The 22,755-nt window shown below is 39.2% G+C and overlaps 1 protein-coding gene across 2 annotated transcripts; it reads right to left on the bottom strand.

Moving 5' to 3' along the window:
• Positions 1-880: 880 nt before the first annotated feature.
• LOC145359317 (homeobox protein Hox-A10-like) lies at positions 881-19,932 on the bottom strand. 2 transcript variants are annotated; one of them, XM_080213913.1, is made up of 2 exons: positions 8,748-9,483; positions 881-3,554 (listed from the first exon to the last, which is right to left on the bottom strand). In XM_080213913.1, the coding sequence occupies exons 1-2, from the start codon at positions 9,469-9,471 to the stop codon at positions 3,283-3,285; spliced, it is 996 nt and encodes a 331-aa protein (XP_080070039.1). In that variant the 5' UTR covers positions 9,472-9,483; the 3' UTR covers positions 881-3,282. The 2 variants fall into 2 exon arrangements, 1 of the variants encoding a protein (XP_080070039.1); XR_013889559.1 differs by lacking the exon at positions 8,748-9,483 and adding an exon at positions 19,230-19,932 and having other exon boundaries at positions 3,443-3,554.
• Positions 19,933-22,755: the final 2,823 nt, after the last annotated feature.

Here is a 22,755-nt window from a genome sequence, read left to right as displayed (position 1 = left end):
AAAGGAAAGGAAGGGAAACTATTTAGAAATTGCACAGTTGTAGGCGGCTTCTTCATTGTAAACATCTCTATTTAATTATTCTAGCAGGAGCAGATCACCCCATTTTGGCCATACTTCGGTAGTATTTAGCGTGCAAATAGACATGTAAGAAGCTGAAACAATTGGCGTTACTATACTGAATCAATACCATGTTAAAGAATCAAAGACTTCACTTCCTAACACAGTCGGCTGACTGCTGCAACAACAAAATTCACCAGATCCAAACATTCAATTTTCTACAAAGCCCATATGGCTGAAACCGGCCTTAAAGGGTCGCTGGGAAAACGACGTTAACGTGACAACAATGCCCTACCATTCTCATCATGTTTTCCAAAGTCTTGAAAACAAATTTGGACAAGTTAGCGAGTTTCCACTTGGAGTTTGTCAAGGAAAGTAAAGTGCGACCATTTCCTGATCTCAAAGCTATGCTGTGCAGAATGCCGCTCGGAGCCAAACTGCCCAAGTCCAACAAGTCCTACATGACAGCAAATTGCCAAACATATTTATAAGCCATAAAACTTTACAAAAGCGGACGTGGTCGTCCTTGGAGCATCGTCAGTGCCCACAGTCAGTTACAACCGTCTGGATGGTATTTAAATCACCGACACCGGATACCAAATAAATTTCAAACTGCAGGGTTTTCTTTAGGGGTGGAAGCATCGGAATTCCCTGTCCTTTTTTTCTCAACCATCAACTTGTCCATTTCAGGTCAATTTCACGGGTTCACAATCAGCCAACCAACGTCCATGATATATTCGAGCCAGACTTGATGAAAGAGCCACTAAAGAGCAAATGGCCACAACAAAACTTAACAGGCTTTTAGACATTAAAAAATAAAGAATTATAGAAATGCCAAACACAATTTTATTGTTATTTTTATGTCTGCATTTTAATATTAGTCTGTGATCAGGTCCAGAAATAATGCAATCAATTTAAGTCGTGAAATATACAGGACATGCTATTCAAAAAAAATTCTTTCAACACTTACTTTACACCATGAAGGTAAAATATTTATTTTAACAGTTATTTCTGAATGGTCCGCAAATATTAACAGTTTCTTTCCTGGCCCTCTCCTACAAACGAATTGTGCGGAGTTCAATGTGCACAGCAGTAGACATCAGGTAATGGAAAGAACCTTAAAGTCTTTGGTATAGCAAGTTTCCTTATATGTTTTAAAAATAAATATTACATCTTATCTGCCATTACACATTTGTCAATCTGAAAATCTCTACCTAAAAAAGACATATGCCAAACTAATTGAGAGGACAGAGTATCATAGTTTGTCGGTTTGATGAACATTTGAGAGATACATTATTCTTAAGCACAAACACATTTTAATTGTAGTGTATAATCTCCAGTAAGATTGTAGTTCACTGCAAGAATGATAATCGACACTCATAATAAGTTTGAAGTTGAATTTTAACAGTTTGCTGTATATTCACATCATTTACGCAACAGAAGTTCAAATCAACAACTATTAATCTTCCCCAGATCAGTGACTGACGAAGCAATTGCCAGGGATTTTATCTATTTCAGTTTTCTGATGTATTTAAGCTGCAATTTGTACTGTGAGTTCATGTTAATTTATTGGTTTTTCACATTCCATTCACATTTCGATGGGAAGCTTTACGTCACATCTCCAGTGTGGAACAGAATCAGAAATTAAACCATGAAATTAGGACTAAATCTTGTTAAACAGGTTGGTGTCCAATTACACCCCACTAAAAATTAGATCAATGGAAGTTTTCAGTAATAAAATTGAACTAGTAGCTAACAGGAATCTATGCCTTTTCAAGGGATATGCGCCAGGTGTGGAGGCCAACTCATGAATATTTCAGTCATTTGACGTTAGTCAAAGGGGCACAAAAGCTGTATAAGCATCTGCCTTCTCATAACAATTGTAATAAGATCATTAAAAAGTGTTCTATCTTGATTTTTGTTTCTTAGTTTTAAAAGCCTCTGTTAATTAATTTGTATCCAATTGATGTTTTATGTCTTCTGCAAATCCTTATGTAAATCAAGCCTTCAGTTATGAGATGCTGTTTTAAGCCGAGTGAACGGTAAAATATGTTGTTAATCTGCAATACACTGAATGCACTCCTAAATAATTTATCGTTAACATTTTAAGACGTTTTGGTATGAAATACGCTTGACAATGCAAAGATTAGTATCATAATCGCTATGAAGCCCACGTGCAATATTCATAGTTTGGATATTTTCATGTACTGCTGTGTCTGTGTATTGATAAAGAACAATAAAGTTAATTTTGGAATCCTTCGAAACATTTTAATAATAAAACTAATACTCGATATTAAATTGGTGAATTTATCTACTGAATGTACGTAACAGCAACGAAAACAATTGTACATTATTTGTTATTATTGTTGCAATGCCCATTCAATAACCTATATAAATAACAGCTCTTGCATACTAAAAAGCACGAAGGATTCATGATAGGCCGACCATCTCTGGAAATGGATTTTCACATTTATACCTTCTCATTACTTTAAGAAACAGCTTTGTTTTAAGATGAATCATAATGCATATATCCGTGAGTATGTAGTAATTCAAAATGTACCCTTTGGTAGACGAGGATTTCCCATAATTATAGACCTCTAATTGCTTCAATATGCCTGCCTATTTTGAGGTTAGTTTCAAACAATAACAAGCGCTTCACTCTTGTGCGTGAAGTATGCATACGCAGATGGCGTAGTATATACATAATAGGTGTCGATTTTTCTGGTGACCCCTCAGTAAGAGGAAGTGGCTGGCAGACGTTAAAATGATTACTTTTGTAAGCATAAAACATAAATGTGGTATTAACTATACATCGATTAAATCCAAGAAAAGGACCAAATGGATAAAGCAAGTCAGGTTTTATTGCATTTGTGGAACATTCTTTCAGCTCCTTTCCTCATAGTAAAGCGATAGGATATTAAATTATCTGATGGCAATTAATGAGCTTGCCCAGTAAATGAGTCTTCAGATTGTTCCGTTTCAACAGCGAACCAGTAACTTTTTGTTATGTTCAGTTATTTTGAACTTGCAAGTCCTTCATCCGGCTATGTCCCTTCTCCTTTGCTGGCTTAATGTTGTTCTAGCGACTAGACTTCTGAACTTGCAACCTCTCCCCCTCCCCCAACCCCATTAATATTGTTGTAACACAGCAACCACTTCGACGAGACGCTTTATTTCGTCCACCGTCTCGTATATGTTTGATTTTGCAAAACACCAATTCTTTCATCAGATGGGGAACGTTGCCGATATTTCTCGAACTCTGTGCTCTCTGCTCATCTTTTTTAGTTTCATTCTTCGGTTTTGAAACCAGATTTTGACTTGTCTGTCGGTTAGATTGACGCTCCGGCTGATCTCCAGGCGGCGCTCTCGAGTTAAATACATGTTAAAGAGGAATTCCTTTTCTAATTCCAGTGTCTGTTGCTTGGTGTACGGGCAGCGCTTCTTCCTTCCGCCCTTCGCCGTCAGCCAGTTTATCGTATTCTCAGCCTTTGCACTCTCTGTCAATCGGGAAAAACAAATTGTCAAACGACCTGCAGAATAAAATGGATTCTGTTCTTCCTCCCTTTCTTTTATCACCAACGAGACCAGGGGTTGCAATAAAGGTATCCCAATTGAGAGCGGGGAGGGGTAAGGTTGTCGGCACATAGTCAACGAGTTCATATTTTATCCTGATTCTCATTAGCACATGTTGTTTCAGACCGCAGCATTACCTGTTCTAATGTAACTTCAAATCGTATCAAAATAAGAATTTCACCAACTTTTCTTAAACAGGAATCGGGAACTTGGGTAAATAGCTACAATGAAGGCCTAAGGTTTGATATAATACAGGTTGCACTAGTATTCGATTGCTAACGAGATTGAAATGGAAAATGATGGAATAAGACATGACAAACAATACATAGCACTCCTTTCCCTTACAAAAAAAGTCCCAAAAATTAATTGCGAACATATTGTTGAGTTGAAAATACAGCTAAATATTAGCTTGACCATGGCAGACCATACGTCTCAAGTTCCAATTAATAATACCAATTTTTGAAAATAGACAAATTTAATTTCTGGGTTATCTCAGAGCATTTAAACGCCTATTAACTTTCCTGAACTAATGTTTAAACCAGGCGACCTTATTAACGCTTGTCTTAGAACAGAACGGTTGCATTGCAAAATAGCCTTTAGACCTTACAATTTCGCCTTTAAGCTGGATTTTCACTTGATTATGGCTTGTGTAAGTGAGGGGAAGAGATCATTCTCGGAAAGGCGACGGGAAAGCACAAACATAGGGACAGATGTTTTCAACAGAAAGTCAGATGAAGTTTCTCCAAGCTTTTAATTTTGCATTATTTGCCGAAAATCTTACATCCCTTTGATTAATTTTAATGCAAAAGTTGACATTTTTAATGATGTAATACGCCATTCACAAGTTTTGTGATGAAATGTTTTATGTTGAACTGTTTCTACATAATCTTTTAGATTAATTCGCAGTTTTAGTTTTTAAATGTAACATGATCTCTGGGATAACCTTACTGTATAAAAGACAGATATTGTCGATGCCACGAATATTGTTGTATTTGAATTGAAATTGTATGAGCTAATCCAATATTAAGAAAAAGCTCAATGTTTCCAAATTGTAAATACAAATCTACGTTTATCAACATCTTTAGAGTTTGCATTGATAAAGCACAAGCTATTTGAGCTTCTAGAAAACGACAGTGTGTTTTAATGAAATGCTATACTTAAAATATGAGTGGACATAAAGGCGATAAACCATTAAATAGATAGTTTTCAGGATCAGAAAACATGTTACGCCCACACAGCAGACACGCTTTTGACTTTGTTGAAAGGGTTTAAAACAATGGGACACAGGAAATGGTTTATCCGTTCAGTTACTAGATGCATAAACTTGCCAAACTAATAATCTCCTAAAGAAGGGATCGATATGGGTTAAATTTTCGGCTCATGCAAAAAGCAGCGGATGTGATGCAGGGGATAGTTCCTTACCAGCCAAATTTCATTCAGCTTCAAAGGAGAAATACAAGAAAAAAATCTGAATTTCAGTTCAAAGATGTTATAAATGAAATATATGTAGAAAAAGCTGCAAACAACTCAATAGGTCTGGCAGCATCAGTGGAGGGAGAACATTTCAGGTCGTGACCATGCATCAGAATGACCTGAAATCATAACTCGTTCTCGCTCCCTCCATAGATGCTACAAAGCCTGCTGTGTATTTTCAGCATTTTCAGTTTTTCTTTGAGATTTTCATCATTCACTGTATATTGCTTTTGACCCACACATGAATATTGATTGGCCAGACTCTTGCTTAGGCCTCAGGGTAGTATTTTATATCTTATTGAATGGCGGGGCAGGCTCGAAGGGCTAGATGGCCTACTCCTGCTCCTATTTCTTATGTTCGTATGTTCTTATACTCCGCATCCAATCGTAATTCCCCAGTATTAAACTCATTTGCACATGACCTTCCTTTTCTTAAACATTATTTACTACCAGAAGCTTGTATTTAACAATTCGCAAATTTTAACAACCGGGCTCACATTAGGAAAGTTGCTGGTGCCTGCTTTGACCATCCAGAAGGAATCCATTTATATGCATTAACAGACGATTTTTTTCCCCTTTTGAACTGCGCCTACCAAATGTTCTGAAAGGTCCAAAATGCAAAGAACTATATGATAATCAGTGTGAAATCACGTTAGACTTCTCCAAATAGTTTTCTTTTCTAGATGTTGCATGTCAATTTGTTGTTTCTTGTGCTATGGGTGAAAGTTACATCACGTGCTACATTTTCTGTTTAAATGCTGTATCCTGTTGGGGTGGCTCCCGAGATGAAGATAGAAGCTGTATTCTGTGAATAGACCTGAACGCATTTAAAATGTGGATAATGATTCAACAAGATTAAAGTGACCGGAACAGCAAGGGCTTGGAAAGAAATACGGCTCTACAGAGCCCGGAGTTCAGTTAAATATTACAATGCAAATTTATATTATGCTATAAGCAAACAGCTAATTATTCACTCATGAAAGTATGTTAGTAGCTTGCTATAAAGCTTTATTATACAGCAAATTGTGTGGCTGAATCCTGCTATCGGGTTTATGAAATAACCGTCCTTATTATTTTATAACAGCAGGTTAATTATTATTAGAAACTGTGTGGAAATTAACCAAGCACTGTGAATGACAATAAGCTTCTCCGTTTAACTTTCACTTTGTTACGTACAAGTTCAATTTTAAAAAGAGTTAAAATTTCAAGTCAATATAAGGCCTCCATCTTTATTAGCTACTTTGTCACGTCATTAGTTCTTTGTGTGAAGCTGACGTTACTTCAATGCAGCAAAGATGGCGGCAGCGTTGTTGTAATAGCGTGTAGTTTTCTCTTAAGAGGTTTTTGACATCTATTAAGAATGGAAATTCCATGAAAGTCAAATAACCTGAAACTAGGTACACCAGCTAAGCTGGTGCAATAGACAAAATACAGGGATTATATGTTGCAAAAAATTAAATAAATCGGAATTGCCCAATTATATTGCACCACACAAGAAATAAAAGTCAACGAGGACTGAATGTTTTCTTTGAGATCAACTAACTGATGAAAAGAAATCAGGAGATCCCCACAGCTGCAGAAAAAATATATCAGTAAATTGTAACAGTCCCCAATCAAGTCTAGTTGTTAGGTTGAACAAAACTTTCCCAATTCAGAATCACCCAGTCTATGGTTTGAGTGCTCACTGCTGATTTCGTCTAGTTCAATGAATGCACCATTGCGCCCATGCACAGTTCAAGACGTGACAAGAATGAAATACAGGATTCTCTCCCCTTAATTGGGAGATAATTTAACTTCGGAGGTGCTCTATGGGTATTCACTGGGCCAAGGGGGCACCTATGACTATTTACAATACTTTGACTCAAATTCTAAGTTTAACGTGTGCTTAACATGTCTCACATTTGCATAACAATAAACGCATTTGTATACCCCATTGTTACTTGATGCTTAGCACAGTTTCCTCGTTTGTGTCATTTGATTGTGTGGGTAAACACTCAATAAAACCAATGTTTGCTAAAAAGAGCCCCTTTCAGTTCACCATTTATGTTTAGATCTCAACAATATACAAAACAGACACAAAGCGGGAACCAGCCACTTGAACTGTTAGGGATTGCAAAGTTTTTACAAAGAGTTTGCCGACTTTTTCGTAACTGAAGAGTCGTTGCTTTGCAATGTTTCATTATTTAATGTGTCTGAGAGGAGGTGAAGGAAATCCGTTATGGTAGACCCACGTTAATTATAACTTCCTCCCAGTTATTACATCCTGGTGTTTATCCACATTTTTTTCTGCGGAGTGTTTCAGCGTTGGGAGGTGGAAGGGTTAGAGATTATAGTTACTTCTTCTGAAAAGTTTCCTCTGAAGATGCAGAAATGTGTCTTATTGATTACCTCAGAAAGAATCAGCCAATTACTATTTTGATACTCATTTCATTTCTCATGTGTTAGAATCAGATCAGAGCCATTGGAATCATAGATACCTGCCAGAGAATAGTATTTAGAGTGCCTTGGATTACAAATTAGCATGTCCGTTCAATTTGTTTGCCCCTGTGGTTCTTTTATTTCTAACTTACTGAGCAGCAAGTTCCCATATATTACCGCAATACCTCTGCAGCCCTGTGTGATGTAATTTCTCTTAGGCGCCATAATCTAGCTCCATGGTAACAAATAGGGCTGAAGTAGACATCACGCAGGGCCACCTAGCTCATTTTATTTACATTCGGAATTTAGAATTTAGAATTCCATTTGTAGATTGTTTTTATACACGAATCTGTCGCTCGGATACTTGCTTGGCAACTGTCAGACTCAAATTCAATATATCAACACTCACAATTATTTATTTTAAACATCGCTGGTTGCCAATGCAGTGTTTGCATCAAAACTCTAAACTCGAATATTTGTTTGTGTATTCGTTTAAAATAATATTCATCAGTACATGTGTACGTTTTTATAAATGCCTACACCAACTAACAATCCCAGCAATGTTACACACATATATACACACATTGCTGCATATGCTGAGGTAACTATACGAACGGGTAGATTATTAATTATCCGATCAGTTCAATCAGTTCACCTCTGTGTATACGTGCATTATATACATCTGCAGCCATATAGATAGACGCATTTAACGGAATTATATTATGATACATATGCATGTTGTGAACATTTACCTGTGCATATAATTATTTATGTTCATAAAATCATTTAGCTATATAAGTATATACCTGCATTTACATAATGTTTTACCTTTGTAATGCAACCTTTGTACTTGATCTAACTGCAGTATTCTTCTTAAGCATGTCGTGCTTTTGATAATGCTCATTGTTTTAGCCTAGGTGAGTTGTTTGTACTGGGGACTTTTGCAGCGATTTCCACTGCAACTAAGGAGTGGCCTTCAGGAGAGGAACAGTCCGCTGTTTTGATCTTTAAAAGGGCACTTAAACGTAATTTACTCTGCCGTAAGGGGCCAGTCCTATAAACTACTCAAGGTATTAATTTGTACTGAGGGATCATTGTGCTGGGGACAAAAAGGCTCCTTTATGACCTAAATAAAGTCACCTTGCTGCGGATGAAATTGCGGTATATGCTCCTTTTCCGACTGCCCTGTAAATGTTTCTCTTCCTTTCGTTCATGGTTTTACCCACCTTTCATTTCCTTCTCGGGGAGGATTTTGTCGGAACCACGAAACTGGAAAGAGGCTGTGTCTTGTACGAATGTACTTTCTCTTCCCCCTGCGTTCTTTCCCGGGTCTCCGCGGCCCAGATCTTTGGCGGTGCTCATTTTTGATTCTTTTTCACCTGGTTTTGAGGAGGACGACGTGGCGAAAGAAGAAGTGAAGGAAATGCTGGATTGTATCGAGCACGGAGTTGTGACTGGCGGTGGCGGGTTGTAATCCGTCGGTTTGTTTGATGAATAGCTCGGTTCTGAACGGAAATAGCTGGGTATGGGAACGCTGCCACTGTCACTTGTGCAGCTTTCAGAAATCACCCTTGGAAAGACTGAGACCTCAGGGTGCGTCTTCGAGTGCTTACCCCCGTCTAATAAACAATAGTTGGCTTCTTCCTTCACACTGGACGTGAAGGAATAAGAGTTTATCTGCTGAAGTCGGCCTGTGTGGATGGATGGTGACTGGTTTACCCACCCTGCCATGCCTGGCACGTACTGATGTGGAACCAAAGCTATACCTTGCTGGCTGTTCATCTCCCCTTGTTTATGAGGTGATTGGCCAACTTGCCAATTCTGTACCCCGTAGCCCTGGTTCGCCCTGGAGGACAAATAACCCCCAGGACAATAAGGTTCAGCCCTTCTGGAGCAAATTAAAGACTTCACTGAAAAGGAGCTGGGAGCTGAATTCTCCGAACATGACATAGCTGCAGCTTAATTTGCTGAGGGGGGTTGGGGGTGGGGGGGGGGGGAAGGAAAAAAAAGGTCTTTATCAAACTGACATTTCACTTGGACTCCTCAGATGCCGGCTGCGTTCAACTTCCTCCCAGCCAGCCAATTAAATTCATGGCAGCCCCCCGTAGGCTCCGCCTACATCACGAGGGTTTAGAAATGAGAAGAAAATTGACGTATTTGTGAGACTCTGAAACACCCGGTCATTGTGACAAATACAAGATTGTTAATTCAGCTATGATAACCAAATTAGACAGAATCATGTCCTGGTCCACAAATGCAGGCTCACCAGTCCAAATTAAAGAACGTGGTTGCCATGTTCCATGACAAAGTAAAACAGAACAAGGTTATTATTTGCAGTTTTTTTCAGACAGTATGGCGACAGTAGGGACGCTAGAGGAGCTCTGTGCTTTTTCCAAGTCGGTAACATGGGAACCCATGACTGAAGTAAGGGTTCAGTGGAAATAAGGGGAAGGTTGAAGTTAGAAATGTACCTGTAGAAACAATATATTAGTGTTCAGGAAGAATAAATATTGACTACACTTCCAGAAATATCCACATTTACAGTAATGCGACAGATAAACAAATACATATAAACATATTAGAACAGTTACATGCTAACTTATGGTTTTAATTATGACATTAAATTAAGTAGCATTTACAACATCCCTTCTGGAATATAGAAGTAGAAGTTAACTTAAGGTGAAGTCAAGTATATATATTTGACACACAGGCACCAACAGGACATTAAAAGTTTATGCTTGCTTTATTTGCAAATGGGACTATTTTTCACATTATGATAGTCCAAGGGTGTAGAATCTGCAGTTTCCAATCCCTGAGCATTCATACAATACTGTATGACAATATACAGCTTAAGTAGCTTGTACCCTGCAACAAATGACTAACTTTTGTTCTAACTTCACCTCTTGGTCCTCTGTTGGATTAAAAGGGAAGGGGTTCAGAAATAGCCACGTTTCCCTTCATCCGCAGAGTTATTTTGATCCTTTTTAGCTTTAAAATTAGCTCTAAAAACAGCAGTTACATTTGATCTATTTTTCCACTTCGAGCTCCTCAAACTTGTTGTCATCTTGTGTTTCTCAATAATTGGAAATGACAACATATCTTCCTACAGCTTCGATTTTATGTTCCGGAGTCTTTCCTCTTTTTGTCTATTTTTTAATGGAAGATCTTGAGTCCTATATTTGTTCTTAATGTCTCACATACTTCAATACACTTACTTAGTCTTGTACTCAAATTTGCTCCAGCGAGTTAGAGAATTGGACGCATAAATAAATAATCAAACAAATAAACGAGTAGATCATTTTACAAATGAGTATGTGGATGTTGTGTCTCAAGGAAAGGAATCTCACGCTTACAGTACAGTTGTGCCGAGCTGCGCACCAAGAGGCCAATCGTTTCGTCATTTATACATAAGCATTAAATCTGACTTTATACACCCCTAAGGTTTTCAACTAAGATCAAATCTCCTGTGCAAACATGTTTTGCAACAGCAATTGAGTTAAACTAGTGTTTTTTTTAGAAAAGCAATGGTAATGTAAGTTGTCTGTTTCCCGAGAGTGGAATATTTTATATCTGTCAAATTCAGGCACAGACGCCAATGCAGTATAAAAAAATCTGTATTAACAGAAAATGAAGTTTTAACTTTGAAATACAATACCCCATGGGGGGTTCACGCTCCCAACTGTAAATATTTGAAGAACAGAAAAAAATTAAATCTGACGATGACAGATAGGGGCATTTTTATTGACAACTGGCTAACTAACTATAGATTTGGAGCAATTGTCCTTTTCAACCTCAAGTAAATCTGTTTTCGTGACTCAAGTTAAATGTGTACAGTCCGCACATTTTTTCATCGTCTGGAAGCAATGCCAACGAAATCCGACAGGAACTCAATTGGTTCGCCCATTACTAATTCGGGTGGAGGTAAGATTCGACACTTCTCACACCGCTTGCCGCCCCCACCCCCGGAAAAACATATCCTCTAAAATGCAAAGAAAGCACCTTTGTATGGATAACTGGACTTAGTCACAATTTGTAACCCAGTAATATTTCAGAGCAGCAACAGGGGATTGTAGCATGTTATTGCCACGTGGACGGGGCACGCGTGGGGGCAATTTTCCATCCCGAACCTGCAGCAATAATTTCACAGAAATGACTGAGAGCTGCTTGTGAGAGAATAAACAGAGGATTATCCTGGCTCAAGCTCATTACAAGGCCCCGGAGTACGGTATTCTGGGCAGCCGTGTAAAACAATCTAAAGCGTGGTGTATTGTAAGTGAGAGGTCGACAAATGTGGATTCATAAGCGTTATACAGTGACAGGAGTGCAATATCTGAATGAAGAACATCACACTGAAACCTGCATCACTAACTCCCAGCAAGACATGTCAATAGCTAACATTGCCTCCTCCAAATTAGCGAATTAACCGGGAACACAAATGCAGGACTCAGAACTGTATACAACGCTCCCACACTACATGCAAATCTCTGAGTATGTGTGCAACCCATACTGCATGTAACTGCGATCTGAAATCTCATTTACTTTCTATGATTCACCTGAACACAACATTGCATACTTCTACTGATCGACACAATGCAGTGGATACTGTAACCAAGGTTGCATGCGATATATTTGCGAGTATATGATCAGTGAGCCTGTTAGAAGTTAAAATTTCTGCTGTCATACTTTATTAGGAAAGTACAGTGGCGAAATTAGGGATTCGTAACCTGTTGCGAAAAATTGTAGAAACTGGGTTTAGAAATCATAAGGGGACAGGGAGGCGTCAAATAAATCTCAAAAACAATAGGATTTGGGGTGTTTTTAATGAACAGTCCTGCCTCACATGTGACTAAGTAAATAGAGAAGTGAAATGACTATAACCACTATTCGTGATTACTTTGGCTTCCACAGCTCACATCAAGCCGTTCGCTTATTTAACTCTAAAACACAATCTCTTACACAAGAACTTAGGTGGCATTCATGCACGTAGGCATTAGTAAACAGTGCATGCTTCCAATTTTAACACATACGCCGCTGAGAAGGCAGGATTTAGCTTGGTAAATATGTGTTGAGTTTAAATAACATTTATTTTGCATCCCTTCCCATAAAACCCTTGGGGATTTTGAACAATTAAAATAACGCGTATCATCCACAGCATCACAAAGAACACCTTTGCACAGAGTTTTTTTTAAAAAAAATGTTACATAATTATCTTTATCCCGATAATGTTGAAATTTACCACGGAGGTCACAAACGTTCTGAAATGTAAAGCTCAGAATCCAAGAGGCTCAAGATAAGAATTATTGCGCCGATTAAAAAACACGGAGGCAGTATTGAGTGCAGAACATCGTCTGATGCTGGTGTCTGCTTGGTGAAAATGAGCCATATATAATTCTAAGATATTTTAAATCAGATTTATACAATTACGGTGACAGCAATTGCAGCAGGAACCCCGCGCTGTGATTGTTTAAGGAAGAATTGCAATCACAACGTTGAATGTAACTGAAGAAACCTTTTTGAAAGGGTGACATTATTTTCCTAGATTGAAAACACGGTTCAGTAGCGACTCATTAATAGAGCCTCACTGAGCGGGGTTGGGGAGGAGTGGGGGTGGGGATCTGGGGGGGCGTGAATGGCGGGGGTAGGTGGGTGGAGGGAGGGCGATGGACACTTACAGCAAAATGGCGTCAGAAGACTAATTGCCTGGGAGAAATTCATGCATATGCTGATCTCTCGAAACTTACGCAAGTATATATTGCTGTCTGTTACACGATGCCAAATAATAGTATGGGATTCAACAATAGACAGTCAATGCTAACGGAAAGTTAGTTCTAAACTAATATTGTAGACTTATGGCTTTGTCTGGCTTATTCCAAGCATTTATAATTCAAAATCTAAATAACGTGACTTTTGCATCTAAGGTCCTCACCACTGATTCCAGACTAATGGTTGTGATCTTATCCTCCACGAGTCCCCCACACCCCCCTACCCCCGCTCGCCCAGCACCTTCACCTTCTCTGTTTCTGCTTTTCTCTTACTCAGTCGTTGGGGGGTCGTTTTCGTTGAAATGTAGGGAATTTTAAATACTGAACTGTCCCATATAGAACATGTCTACTGGGTATATCAGTGAAATTGTAATGTTATCGAATATTCAAATATTTGCATTTGTGCTGCTCCTTTAATAGAGAAAACAAACTTCTTAAATCGCTCCAGTGATAATGTCTACATAGTTCTCAAGAAAAATCTAGATGTAAAAATTAACAACCACGTTGGAACATCAACATTTTAGGCCTATTCGAATCTGTTCATTTTCAGTTTCTTCACGCGGAGTCCCTGTAAGTGACTAACAAGGAAACTTGCCAATTTTCTCTTAGAAAACCGATTGTCAGTAAATAAAGTTAAAGCAATGGAAGATGAACTCGAGTCTCTGCACAATAGTTGCTGACAATACGGATTCGTATTTGTTACTAAGCGGTCACTGTAGTCTTTTATTTTCCAAGATGGGTATATATTAATACATTTAAAACATGATGGAATCTCCACGTTAATTTGAAACGACCCGACTATATTGACTTACAAATATTAGCCAATTTTGCCAATTGTAAGCTCGGAGTGCCTCATAACTAATAGATTTCTAACTTAAAATTATGTTGAAACAGAAGTGCATTTCACTCCGGCATATTTCAACTTCTTGCGATATTTCTGCATCTTTGATGTAATTTCGTTGCAACGTAACCACTATGCAGTGTTCCAGCCAGACTCCTTTGAAAACCAATCAAAGCTCGATCAGTAGCGTTCAAAGTATAGTTTAAAACTGCAGAACTTACAGGAAGACGGTGTCATGGTTAAGTTCGGAACTTGGATCTCGGCACTTCTTTTTTACATTTAATTTCGGGATCTCACGTGGATGAAATGAATGAAACGCGACACAACGAAACAAACCATGGAACAGGCCACACAATGCACCAGGAATCTACTTTCCGACAGAAATTTTCCCTCAAAACATCGGTTTACGGCTAACCGCAAGAAATGGAGTCAGTTCACATTTCGGCTCGTGATTAATATGTCCTTTACTGGCAGCATAAATCAAACTAGCTTAGTCAAGAATGCTCCTCTGTATCTAACTATTTGCCTGTCTTTCTATCAACCTGTTTGCTACAATTCTGCCAATTGTAGATGACGTGATAATTTGCCCCCTTTCAGCCCTTTAAGCCATGATTGCAAAACTGTGCAACCTTTTCCCCAGTTAAATTCAAACTTCGTTCAATAAATTATAGCTTGCTGGTCACCTCTGTTGTGCGAATCTTTCGATGTCCTTGTCTTATTTGTCCCTTGGACTTTTAAATTCAAATCCAATCAACCCTACGCATGTGTCCACTTCAATTCCCTCAAAGTGGAGGCGATATCTCCGCATCTTTCTTTCCATAGTCTACTTGAGGCTCCTCCATGCTCCTTCTGAAGTAAAACAAAGCTGTTCTGCATAATTCTCCAGGATAATAAACAGAAACTCGACACCCGCAAAAGTGAGGCCTGGACATTTCGTCTTAGTTTAAAAATGGCTCAGTAAGATACATGAACGCTTCTGTAATATAGCCCAAAAATAACCTGTCCTCTCACATAAATTAAACAACGTTCCAGATTGAACTGTAACAGGCATTTTTTAAAAGCCATTGATACTTTTAAAGGTACAACTCAGATATGAGAGTGATGTGTGCTTGAATTGGAAAATGGCGTCTCCAAATGAAATGCAGATTCCGAGTTCATTAAATTAAATGAGATCTGGCAACTGATTGGGCGATCATCAGTAAATTACAGTTTGTTAGCTTCCCATCAGCATCAAGCCAGAGTTCTTGCCGTTTTATAGAACGAAGATAGCAGAATGATCACTGGTCAACACTTCTGACTTATTAATGGTCCAAATAAATCCATCCACTGGCCTATTTGTCGGTACCCAACGGCTCTGCAGTGCATCATTTGCACCTATTCCTCTCTGAACTTGTTTCTCACAAAGAAATATGCCGAAGCTATTCGAAGACGTGTTTTTCCTTATAAATTTGCACATTTAGAGCCGTGAGGACCCAATCCACATTAATGATATGATGATCTCAAGTTTGCGTCTCTTAACGCTGGATAAGGGCAAATCAGTTAAAAAAAAACCTCTCGCAGTGGAGACACTTGCAGTTTCAGCATTTACTAAGATTGCAAATGTATCTAAATGTATCTGTCTACAATCTACATCCGTGAAACTGGTCGTTTCCGTCTCAGGTGTAGACGGACAGCAAGAAAGCATCATTCCTTTGCAAAACATTCAACTGAAATCACAGAGGATCACGGTTGCATTATTTTCAACTCTTGGTTTATTTGGTAGCATGTATAACTATAAGCAATTTCTCTTTCTTCGTCGAGGAACTAACACTGAGTTTGACATTGACGGCTCCTGTTGCAGTCAGTCAGCCGTTCAAACTTGTAAATCTGTTTTTTCAATGTAACATCTAAGCTTTAAAGATACTCTAGCATAATGGAAAACTGCATTTCTATTTCTCCGTAAAAAAAGCCTTACATCACTTCGTTTAGATATTTCTCAGCCACCGTAACAGCAAGGTGTTCTGTCTGTAAATGGAGGAAGAATTATAGATTCGGAACACCTGCAGACCTGTTGTTTAATTGTCTTGACTTCACTAATTTAAGCTATATTTTTTCAGCCCGTTTGAGATTTCATCAAAGCGACATTTACATGACGCAGAATTAAAAGTTGGATTTTAGTCATTGTTCTTATTATTACCGCACGAAAATTAGAATATTCATTCAATTAAAGCTTAAATAAAAGTTAAAATGATTTTCTCAGTCGCCTGTTTTTCAGTTTTATCAGGTCGAAAAGGCTTATACATAACCCGATCATCTTAGCCAAGCTAGCAGTCAGAAAAATGCGTCCATGTCAATTCCATCTCAAAGCCAGTTTTAAATCATTACAAACAACGGTATTTTATCTCGGTAAAGATGGAGAAGGAGAATTTCCATGTAGAATAAAAGGAATAACATAGCTTATTTGTTTTAATTGGTTCCATGTTCGCGTTATGCTATATAATTTATCTATATTACTTAATTGTAAGCAAACCTTGCACATCCTTGCCATAAATTCGCCGACGTTGACTTTCTGGTATCATCAAAGTTACATTTTTAACATGAACTTGGAACAATAAGGATCTTATCTGTCCGCACATGCAACCTTAGGCAGTTATGAGCATTTAATACACATACTACCTTATAAATGACTTCCAAAGAATATTTGGGGCTGTAAACTGATTCTGCACAAAATAATTGTGTAACCACCATTCAATCAGTCCAGCACTTAAATAAAGTTGCGACTATTTCACTGCACAAAATCAAATGTAAGCTCTTCCTCAATAAATATTTTTGGCCGTGTTGCAAAATTAATAAACACTGTCACATTGTTCGAAAATAATGGACTCTTTCACTGTCGCTCGCGAGACGATATTTACTCCATAAGCTAGAAGGATTTTGTAAGACATTTACTGAGGATTTTCATGTGGCATTTCACAAGAAATGATGCAAACCTATTAAAAGATATTCTCCATTATCCGTTTCAATTTAGTCATTGGAATAATGTAATTTATAAATGGGGCTGGTAATTTCGTAAAGCATGATTTTTATTTTTACCATATAAATTATTCGAGAAGCTGTGTATCCCTGTTAGTTGTGCGTTAGTTGTTAACATGCATATCGGGTTAAACATTGCAAAGGCAGAAGAGACTCACCATAAAGGTGTACTAAAAGTCAAAAAGGTCAATAATTTTGCACCGATTATACATCCAATTAGGTAGTCAAAGATTCTGGCTGCTTAAGGTTTGGGAATGATAAGTCTTCGGGATTTGTAAATTCTGTTTGCAAATTGTCTCCGTATCGAAACTATTTTGTCATCGGTTCACACAGCACTGGACAAACCGGAAAAAGAAGTAGTAACAGCAACACTTCAAACTTCCACTCGAGGTCGCTGTTGCTTCACAAATGAGCCGAAGGAGACCTTGGCCTTTATGCGTCTGTCTGGAATTCAATTCAATTAAATTCAAGGGTACAAAAGCATTTTTTGTACTTCTATTGGTAGCATTAAAAAACACTAACAAAGTTAGATTCCATAGCACACCACAACTTCAGCGGCTTAGTTCACATCTATTTATTATAATTATAAAAGAAAATACAAAAACAAAACAGCTAAAGTACTCGCCTCCTAATTGCTTCTAATAACATTCACATGTGAATCGCTTTTTTGTCTATGTGTTTTATGATGTTTAACTTCTACCGATTTAGAATATGGGGGGAAGCGATCACTGTCTTGAATGGATTGTCTCTTTATATATTACAGAATAACAGACCAGTTATTTTTAAAGCTGTGGTTGAAAGGTTGTCTGTGAATTGTTCAGGATGTGCCGGGGCTTCCTACCAGGGTCAACGGTTGATGTTGGTATTCATGCAGTTTTAAGTTACAAAATAGGAAGGTCGGGAAATATATGCCACTTTGAAAGATCACTGTACATTAAACTGTCTTTCATTCTTTACTATTTTTCCAATTAGCCACTTCAAACTCTCAGACTAACCTTCCTGCTGCTTTCAGTTAGTGACCGACAAAACAAAAACAGACTACTCCACTGATGCAAAACATTTTTATCAGTCTGCACATTTTTCCCCGATACAACATCCACCAAAGTTCGATTAACATAAAGATAACGAGCAGAATTATCATAATTAGCAGATTAACCTGAAATGAATCAGTCCTTTAATTGTGAATAATACTGGCAGCAATATTGAGATTAACATTTACTTTCGTCCTCCTTTTCAACGAAGATGGTGAATTCTACACTTGAAATTATAACTGAAACAAGATATTTCTTGCAGAGCGGATCATCTGCAATACAATATCAGGCAGAATGTTGAGCGTGTTTATTTTTTCGATGCTTAAACACATTCTGTAATCAGTGTCGAAAATTAAACATAATATAGAAAGTCTGTGTAAAATCAAACTTTGTTGAAAAACTTGAAACTACTCCCCATGCCAGGGATCGGAAACAAACATTAGAACCCCAATAGAGCAGCTGAAAATCAAACAGTTGATTATAAATTGGAGCATTGTTTGTAAACAGCGCAAATCAGCAGCAAATTAGGCGAAACTTATCTAACCAAACATATAACAAGATACCTGGACGCTGGTTTTAAAGTTAGGAATCTAAAATAACGAGCTTGGGAGTTCTATCATCGGGTGTTAGCAAAACACCTTACTGAAATGGAAGATAGAAGCCAAATCAACGCAGTTCGTAGAACATTTGCTCAGTTGCGATATTTGCTGTTCTTTCTGTAACAAGGTGGAATTGCGGAACTAAAAATCAAAGTGGGGGTGAATGCTAAGCAGGAGGCCCCGGGGAATTATACTACTGCGCGAGAATTCTGAAAATGCAGTGAAGGAGTTAGAGTCCGATATAAAGGCAGCAGGGTTCTGATTTCCCGAGGTATCTGGATTTTCTGGTTTGCTGGCTGCCAGTAATTTGTCTGATGTGTTATTCCCGCCCTGGTGTGCATCAATCTCCCGTTTCAATTTAATAAAAGCTTCAATAATCCACACAGGGCCCAAAACATTACGTCCAAGAATCCCTCTCTCGCCAGAGGTAACCTCTGACTACCAGAAACGTGCAGTCACTCACCTGTCAGATTGTTACGGTCTGTTTAGAGGTTTCCCCCAGACACTCATTTGTTGCTTTAGTGCAGCATTTCTCCAACCCCTCAATGACCATGGGCCGTAGGCGCTGTGCTCGTTTCCTCTCGCCGTTCGAATGCCCGCTGCAGAGTTGATAGCACAGTGCATAATATTACTGCTATTAGGGCTTGACGCTGATTGCGCCACCCTGCGCATTATGCAGATTTCCTGCCGTTACTGTTAAGCTTTTCAAAAGAACGCTTCGGCTTATACAGGCGGCTGTTGTATTTATACGAAGTCGGTGCGGTGTGTACTTTCCGCCTCGTTTAATCAGTGGGATTTATGCCAAGGAAGGTACATTTCAAAATGAGTCGTTAACATGTTATTAAAGATCAGTGAAATCTAACTGTAGCCATGGCAACGGTTGTTGTCTCTTATTGGCGTAACATGGCAAGGTTACAGAAGACTACCTACTGCGTCAGTCGCTGGAAGAGTCATCTTCCACACAGATTGTTACTAAATAGATTCACTTTCCGTCAATGGGAAAATCCAGCGCCAATGTTGAACTTTTTTTTGTTCTTCTTTCTTCTGCTTTGAGGCCACTTGGAACCATTAACAGATCGTGAAATTGATCCGTTTGCGGAGTGTTTTAGAAGTTTGTTCTGTTAATGGAATGTGCTTGTCTTGACCTCGGGGTCAAAGGTGACCTTGACCTGAAGGAAGTTCAAAGACAGTGCTTATTAGACCAGAAGAAGAAAAGGCGGTTAGGCATTTAAAGCTGCTGGATTTTCTGAGAAAGAGACAGAGAGAAAGAGAGGTAAGATAAAAAGCGAGATGGGAAAGAATGAAGGCGAGACAAGGGGATGAAGAAAAGGAAGATGCGGAGACGAGGACACAGAGTGAGAAGGTTAAAAAAAACATGGAAGCAGAATTTTACAGTGAATCGAGCAGCATCCTTGAAGGAAAGAATATTATCATTTTGGGCAGGATGATACAATTCCTCTTTTAATTATGAATGCTCAGTCATGGTAGTTTTTTTTATTAAGGAGACCAGGCAGCGGGGACAGAAAAAGGCGGAGAGTCAGACAGTCGGAGGTAGAGGCATGAAGATAGAAGTCAGAGAAAGACGTGGAAAAAATGAAAACTGAATCGATAACTGTACATCATGGGGCTGGGGGAGGGGGGGGCACAGGCAGGGAAGAATGAGATCGTAACGTATCAGAGAGCCAAAAAATAGAAAATATGGATCATTAATTGAATTGTCAGAAAATGCTTATGTCTCTTTCCCTATCGCAAGGATCTCGAGGAGAAATCTAAACCTGATTTCATTGATATAAACGCACCAAAACAAATGGACGTGGCAGAGAAATAAATTTAGCCGAGAGATTAAACCACAGTGATGAACAAAGCCCAAATGATCAAAACTCCATCTCAAGAAGAATGGGCTGTGGAAAATTTGTACAGATTTTTGTATACACTGTTGAACTTACTGTCCCCACAAACCCGTTCATTTCACCGCATAGCGTTCTGGTCTCTCCCAGTTCAACTCTATATTTGGGAAGCTGAGCATCACAAACTGGATCTCGCGTGGAAGCAAAGCCAGTCAGCCCTTAAAAAGTTTGCAGGATTTTGTCCGAGGGTCAACATGGCCGCTCCAGTTCTCACTCCCCACCCCCCAGCCACCACTACCACCACCACACACACCCCCCCCCCCCACCCCCTCCCCTCCCGCACCCCTCGCCACCCCCGACAATTCAGTAAGAACTTGAATTTTTGGATTGACCTTCGTCCAATCAATTAGTTTTAGTTTAAAAAACAAATAAGTTTAAACTCAACAGGAGAGGGAGAGAGATCTTGTTGTAGCCGACAGTCGCAAAGAAACAATTGGCATCGTGCGTCACGATGGTTCTTAGCTTCCCCCCACACCCATTTAATGACTTCAGTTCAACTTTCCACAGGCACACAGACAGGGAGATATAAGGACGGAGAATAGTGGAGAAAGAGAAAGACACGGACAAGGAGAGAGGGACAAGACACAGACAAGGAGAGAGAGACAGATGCAGACAAGGGGAGGGAGAGAGACAGACACAGCCAAAGAGAGAGACAGACACAGACAAGGAGAGAGAGACAGACACAGATAAGGAGAGGGAGGGAGAGGCAGACACAGACAAGGAGAGGGAAAGAGAGACAGACACAGATAAGGAGAGACACACAGATAAGGAGAGAGAAGCACAGACAAGGAGAGAAAGAGAGACACAGGTAAGAAGAGACAGGCAGACACAGACGAAAGTATCAGAAACGGACAGGGAGAGGGACACAGAAAATCTTTCAGAATGTTGACAAAGAAATACATCTTTATATCTTTATAAACGTACTGGACGCACACCATGTGTACACTACGTATACGTTGGACACGATTTACGTACATGGCATGGAAATGTCGAGTGCGGTCAGAATGCATAATGGAACCTGGTGAGAATAGACTAGATACATACCACGTACACAATGGATACAAGTTGGATACATGTTGAGTCGGTGCCAGTGCATGCTGGTCCAATGTTAGGCCCATGATGGGTTTGTTAGGTGCATAGAGGTTACATGCTGGCTGTGGTCAACATATGATGGGCACATGTTTACTGCACGCTGGTTCCATGATAAGCACGTAGTGTACATCAAGACTACATGTTCAGTACATGTTTGGTACACGCCAGGCGTATGCTAAATACGCGTGAGCAATATGGTGATTTGAATCATCTTTGCGCATATTGAGTCTCTGTAGCGGTATGTCCTTTCCATGCGTAAGCTGAAAACATCCAGTGCCAATTCACCACCATTTCTTATAAAAGAAAAATGTTTGTAGAGTGGTACTAGATGAGCAGAAATTTCCTCCAACGAAGTATTGGGTAGGCAGAGGCATTACATTCTGTCCCCGCAGAGCCACTGACCTCACTCCTCTCCGAGGAAACTATTTAAGGTTCTCTTAGACAATACGAAAACTTAATGTCATATTAGACACCGGAAAGAGCTTGCAAACACATATCCACAACCTCACTAAGACTGTTTGATTCAGCCTCCATAGCATTGCTAACGTCATCTCCGCCTCAGCTCATTTACTAGTGAAACCCTAAACTTTCCCTCTGTTACTTCTGGACTTGACTATCCCAAAAGACTCCAGACTGGCTTCCTGTCTCCTACCGCGCCTCCCCACCCCCCACCATTACCTTGAGGCCATTCAAAAAGGCTCAACTTGGACCAAGTTCAATCCACCTTGTGCTTGTTGAACTAACTGATCTCGAGTTAGCCAACATCTCAATCGTAAAATTCTCATCCGAATTTAAATATCTCCATAACCTCGCCCCTCCTTACCTCTGCAACCGCCACCACCTCCTGCTCCAGCAGCCTCTCTCCCGAACCTTACGTCCTTCCGATGTGAAAATTCACGTAATTCTGGCCTCTTCTACATCCCAATTCAGATGCATTGAAAGCCTAAGCTCGCCTTCCTAAATCTTCCTAATCATAGAGTTCCTACAGAG

The sequence above is a fragment of the Carcharhinus amblyrhynchos genome, chromosome 27 (assembly GCF_965287045.1).
Source record: "Carcharhinus amblyrhynchos chromosome 27, sCarAmb.v2.hapA, whole genome shotgun sequence".
Taxonomy (NCBI): domain Eukaryota; kingdom Metazoa; phylum Chordata; class Chondrichthyes; order Carcharhiniformes; family Carcharhinidae; genus Carcharhinus; species Carcharhinus amblyrhynchos.
Note: the sequence above shows the minus strand (reverse complement) of the source record. Positions and strands in the feature narration are given on the sequence as shown.

What these genes read in the sequence shown, in the direction of transcription:
- LOC145359317 (XM_080213913.1), bottom strand. Translation starts at nt 9,471, where the DNA reads ATGTCATGTTCGGAGAATTCAGCTCCCAGCTCCTTTTCAGTGAAGTCT. An exon ending in CCCCGAGAAGGAAATGAAAG is followed by an intron (nt 3,555 to 8,747) that starts GTGGGTAAAACC and finishes CCCGATTGACAG; the next exon opens with AGAGTGCAAAGGCTGAGAAT.